The sequence below is a fragment of the Calonectris borealis genome, chromosome 2 (genome assembly GCF_964195595.1).
Source record: "Calonectris borealis chromosome 2, bCalBor7.hap1.2, whole genome shotgun sequence".
NCBI classification, from domain to species: Eukaryota; Metazoa; Chordata; class Aves; order Procellariiformes; family Procellariidae; genus Calonectris; species Calonectris borealis.
The window spans coordinates 148,002,860-148,008,487 of NC_134313.1; the positions used below are offsets into that span (position 1 = coordinate 148,002,860).

At 36.5% G+C, this 5,628-nt stretch overlaps 1 protein-coding gene across 11 annotated transcripts in view; it reads right to left on the reverse strand.

The window, feature by feature from the left end:
• Positions 1 to 5,628, reverse strand: part of MINDY3 (MINDY lysine 48 deubiquitinase 3) — a 60,441-nt gene that overhangs the window by 54,331 nt on the left and 482 nt on the right. For 2 of the 11 annotated variants that reach the window (XM_075143853.1, XM_075143860.1), the window contains exons 2-3: positions 5,297 to 5,395; positions 3,166 to 3,333 (exon numbers count right to left, since the gene is read on the reverse strand). The exons of 2 other annotated variants lie outside the window; for them this stretch is intronic. Coding sequence is in view for 1 of the 9 variants with exons in the window: in XM_075143849.1 (XP_074999950.1) it covers positions 2,933 to 2,984 (52 nt within the window). In the remaining 8 variants the exon portion in view is untranslated. 7 more of the 11 variants (XM_075143858.1, XM_075143857.1, XM_075143854.1 and 4 more) reach the window with 7 other exon arrangements.

Here is a 5,628-nt window from a genome sequence, read left to right on the forward strand (position 1 = left end):
TTATGATATTCCCAAATTTGTCTTTATATCCTTTGTCCACTATTAATGGCACAAACCAAAGTTTTATTCTCCTTATTTCCCCAAAACTTAGCATTTATCAAGGCCCATGTTTCTTTTCTTACACCTAATTCTTAGCTCTTCTACATAGAGTTTGCCAAAATGAATGTATGACTTAGTTATCTACTCCTGTCTTTCATCTAATACTCCACATCATGGTCCAAAGCACTACAAAACCCATTCATTCTTCTATTATGACCACCCCACCGTTTTCCTGCATCCTTTTATAACTTGCCTATTTCTAAAAAATATTTTTTGTTTACATCCAAGACACTCTAGACATTAGTTACACTGTCATTTTACAAAGAACACTGTATATCTTCAGTGTTTTCACTCTGTGCAAGAACCAATTCTAAGCCAAATGAAAGAGACAAGGGGAGTAGCTAAAGAGCGTGCAATATTAACCACATTAGAAGAAAAAACTTGCTGTGTCTCCGATCCAATCTAGCTACAAAGATGCTGCGCTATTCATTTTTTTGTCCTGTTCTCTGCTGAGCCGGCCTCTCACCATGGAACTGTATTTCTTTTTCTCTTCTGGGATACAAGAACTGCCTAACAGAAACACTAGAATAATCCATTAAGGTTTACAACACGTTTTAATGTTTCATCCTTTCTCTAGAGCTGAGTGTAGAATGATAGACACATTTTGCGTATGGCTTTGGGTTTTCAAAGTGTATTTTTCTAGTAAAATGAAACTTCTGAAATTTTCTGTGGAAAAAAAAAACCAAACAAATCAACCTTTTCCCACACACAAAAAGAAAGGAGTGTTTACTACAGCAATACCACAACAAAATTCCACTTAATGGGTTGTGGATAAAGAGCCAGGAAGTCCTGGGAGGGTTTGAGGAAACATCCAAATTACCTTGTAGGCTACCACTAAATTGGGCAACAAGCTGCCAGAAAACAAGGTAAGATTCCAACGTGTCTGCCTTTTTTCACACGTTTATAAAAAAACCAAGCCAAAACAAAACAGCTCTGTGAAACTTCTGAATTTTGACTGACACTTCTCAATCTGTACCCTGGTAAGGGCCTTCTATGTGAGCACTGCTCAAGATCTTTTATTTTCTTTAAGCCTGTCAGCCTTATCCAGAGTAACGAACAGAGTCACTAGCACCGTATCCTTTCTTAAAGTAAGGACAATGTCTTTTCAGATATTCCTTTTTGGGCCCAGGCAGCAGCAAAGAATTTTAGGGTTCACTAATTATTTACATAATTGTGTCACAGGGCATTTCAAATTCTTACTGCTCTATGTGTATTCCAATTACATTAGCCACCATGCCCATTAGCCAGAAAATACAATCTTTTTAACAACATAACTTACATGTTCACACCCCATTTTTTCACAGTGAATGGTATCTTCTATTCTCCTTCCAGTTTAACAGTGCTGAAAGGGCTGTTACTTACACATAATGACACAGACAGTTCCTCAAAAAACTATATTTCTGCCCCAAAGCCTAACTTTACATTCAGCAAGCTTCACAAAAGGTTTTGCATTCTTCAGAATGAATTCATTATTTTAAGACAACTCTGAATTATGGAAGTACATGAAATAAACACTTAAATCTCATATACAATAGAAAGGGATTTGTCAGTCTGTCTAAAACAGCACGATATGGTTATTTTGTCTGTAAAGACAGTATCACTACTCCAAAACCAATATGCCACTCCAAGGGAGGAAAGAAGAAAAAAGTCTACCAGTATAAAATGGAGAACAGAAATTCTTCTAGAGAAGGCTGTTAGGTAGCTTTTCTCAGCAGCATGTCCCTGCTGTTTTCCCAAAAGCTACTGTTGTCTCACATTTAATAGTAGTTTGGCTTGTGTTAGCAAGAAAGACCACTCCCTTAGCAACATCTACTTAAACTGAAGCAACATCTTCTACTTAAACAGAAGCAACGTCTTCTACTTAAACAGAAGCTCTAAGTCGGTAGTAATCAGTACTTTTTTTTTGAAGACCTCAATATTTTTTCCACACGATGTGCAAATTCCTGGCAGCAGATTTGGCTTCTAACTTCTTACTTAATTTTTACAGATGCCTTAAAAGCAGTCCACAGACCATGAGTTGACCACTCACCAAGGTTTATTTTGCTAAGTGTGACCGGCATCGGCAAAGCAGAAGCTTCAAAAGCAGTTCCACCAGAAGATTTGAAGAGGCAATACTTAGCGCAGACAAGCAGCAACAAGTAGGCAGAGGTGGGCCAATAGGTGTAACTTCCTCCAGCTGTTTGCACAATCCACACTTGCCTATACCCTAACTATGAATATTAAATGAAAAATGCTTTTCTTTTCTTCCTGATTAACTGTTTGCACTGAGTAATATGGAACTCAAAGAGACAGAAAGCAGACAAATGCAAATATTCTACAAATCATAGCCATCAAAACATAAAAAAAAAAATTACATAGATACCAATGACTATTTCTCTCGCATCACCCAAATGAACTAAAAATTACTAAATTAAACTCAGAGAAACATTTCTCAAATTGCTACTTCTGTTTAAGATTTTGAAGAGTGGCAAGTGTATTCCTTTTGTTCAAAATGTATCTGCTTGTCTGGTAAAAAAATTATTTCCTTGTAACCCTGACTTGATCGTGGTCAAATTATTACAGCTCCAATGACTTAAAAACAATACTATAGGATTTATCTCCTTAACCAAGGATGTAATAAAAGCCAATCTGGTGATGTTTAAACCTACCAGACCAGAAAGAGAGTTCCAGGCATGTAAAAAAAGGAAACCTGGAAAGAATAGGGGAGAAGGAAAAGGAAAGTTGTCAATCTACTCACCCCGCTCTCAACCTGGAAGCTAGAAGAGGACCCAGATAAAACGGACCTTTTTACATTTTACGTTATACATATATACACGAACTGTAGTACTAATACCTTCACAGTATGCTTTTGAAGTTAAATAGTTGTTTTGGAAAGACTGTCCCATATTTTTCTTTCCAAAGACCAGTGAAAAAACAGCTTAGGTAATTCTGAATGGATGCTGCACTCAAACCTGCCAGACATTCATAGTTGTGTAGACCTGATGCCGCATGCCTTAGGGCTGATCTGAAGAGTGGCTTTATGAATGGAATTTGCCTCTTGGATCAATGAAGAAAATCACTCCTAACATGGGTATGTTTCTTTAGGGTTCAGTCCTTCTCCTAACTCCTTCCCAAGTCATCATATCTATGCCAGGAAACACCGAAGTGCAGACTGAGCCTTTGCACTACATTCCTCTGTGTCCACTTTGAAGATTCTGGTAAATGGGATTTGAGAGGTTCAGACCGCAAATTCTGCTGCAATCATAAAGAAAAAAAAAAATTCTATAAAAAACCCAACACAAACACACACAAAAACCAACACACACAACAGTTTTGCAGCCGTGCCTTTGTTAAGTCAGGAATCAAAACAATATATTTAGAGTTGCCAATATAGCAAACTGAGGGAATTGCTGTCACTAACTTCAAACAGCATATCCACATTAGCTAGGTCAGTTCTGTTAACTGCCTGCAGATCTGTCTGTCTTCAGTTTTGACCAAACAAATACGATGGTTAACAAGTTTGGTGCATGACAAGGATTCCCGGAACATTGCTATCTTTACTGAGAAACTGACTGGTTCGAGTCTTACATTCCTCAACACCCTTCCGACTCTCTACTTTTCTTTCTAAATGTAAATTATAGTTCTCAACTTCCAAAGGGTTTGAGAAAAGATCAGGCAACATTCAGAAAGTATCTGAAATAAATACCAGTGCGGGCACTACACTCTAAAAGAAACCAAACCAAACCACAGAAAAAAAACCAACACCAAAGCAGTTGTTTAAGCAAGCGTCATTTATATTTCTTTGATACTTTCTGCACATATGATGTGAAACAAGGGTCTATCTTTTAAACTTTGAAGTCTTTGGAAATAATAAAGCTTGATTTTTATGTTTGTTTTTTTTTCTTTTTAAATATTGATGAGTCAGTGTTGACAAGATTCCTTTGCAGTAGGTAAATGGTGCAGAACTTTTTCAACAAAATAGAAACTGAAAGTTGGGTAAATGTATTATGCTGCTACACAAGATAAGGGACTGAGACTGACTTTTCTGATTCCCAGCACAAGAGCTCCAAACAACACACTAAGTTATTGTCATGTGGTTTTACTACACAAAATTGATTATATTAAAGAGGATATAGAGAAGGGAACAGATATACTACACAGTAGAGTTACGGGACTTTCCCTAAAGACAGATAGGAAATAATAGCTCCTTCCCAAACACGAGAGGCCTTTTCCATTAATCTTTCACAGGATCACAAGTGTGGGGCATTACAACATACATTTCAATAAATTTTGAAACTGCTAAAATTTCATATACAAACAAACTATCTTGAAAATGTCAATTTCAGTAATCTAACTTTACCAGTTAAAGAAATAATTAAGCTTTTTAACACTAATTTTTTCTGACTTTGTAAAAACCTTGTACTGAAACAGCAACACTCCACCAAAACTTAAGAGATAATATTAATTTCTTAAAAGTAATTATATTTCAGAAAAGTAATTATATTTCAATAAAAATAATCAATTCACTAGGAAAAGTAATGGCGTTACTAGGCCTGCTTAAATTCTAGAACTTAGAAGGAATTTGGCATTTTTTCCCCAAATATTTCTCACTGAATTATCTGAATGCAGATTAACCTAGGGAAAAAGATATGAGAGTCTGGTAATGCACTGTGTCCTATGAAAGGGGAGAAGCTGTGCAGCTCCCACATCAACATCACACATGCATCTACTGAAATTATACAGATGACAAAACTCATGTTAAAAAAAAGAAGAGCAAGGAACAGAGAACACTAAGAACATCCTTTTGTTTCAGCTAACTTTACCCTGAGACCTGAATGCATTATTTTTTTTTTTTTTAATCTATAAATTCCACTATCATTTGTGAATTTTCTCCAGGAATTAGGGGTGTTGTTATTATGATTTTCATAACCATTACTAGAATTCTTCAAAGTCCACAGTAAGTTATAGAGAAGGCTATTATTCCCTTCTTTCAGCCAGGACAGGTACATAGATTGATTTCTTGCATATCATTTTTATTGGTAAGTCTCTGTACTACACCTTGCAATTGCAGTTTTGAAAGAATACCAGAAAGTCTCCATCAAGAAGAAACTATGTGTAGGTTGCATAATTTAAATATGGAAAAAACATCTTACAAATACCCCAGGTTCCATGGTTATTGTTGCTTTATCTCTTGCCACATCCTAAAGATGGTATGCACTTGCTTCAATCACCAAAGAACCGCTTTAAAAAAAATCTGTGGGTCTCTGTCCCAAGCTTGTCCCCACTTCTGAGAAGTCCACTTGTGACTCCCATGTTCCTTGCAGAAAAAAAAAAAAAGGCAACTTATGTTCATGTTTCCATGAGCTATGTAAAATACTGGCGCAAGATGCTGTTGAAATATACTTAAGAAATACATTTCCTTCCCTACTCTTTTAAGTTCCTTTGCAGATTTGGGGCAAAAGACGACCAAGCTGCAAAAAACGTTATTTAGCAAGTGAAACTGCTGCATCATTTTTCCCGTGGGCCACAGGCTGGGCTGCCGGTGACACT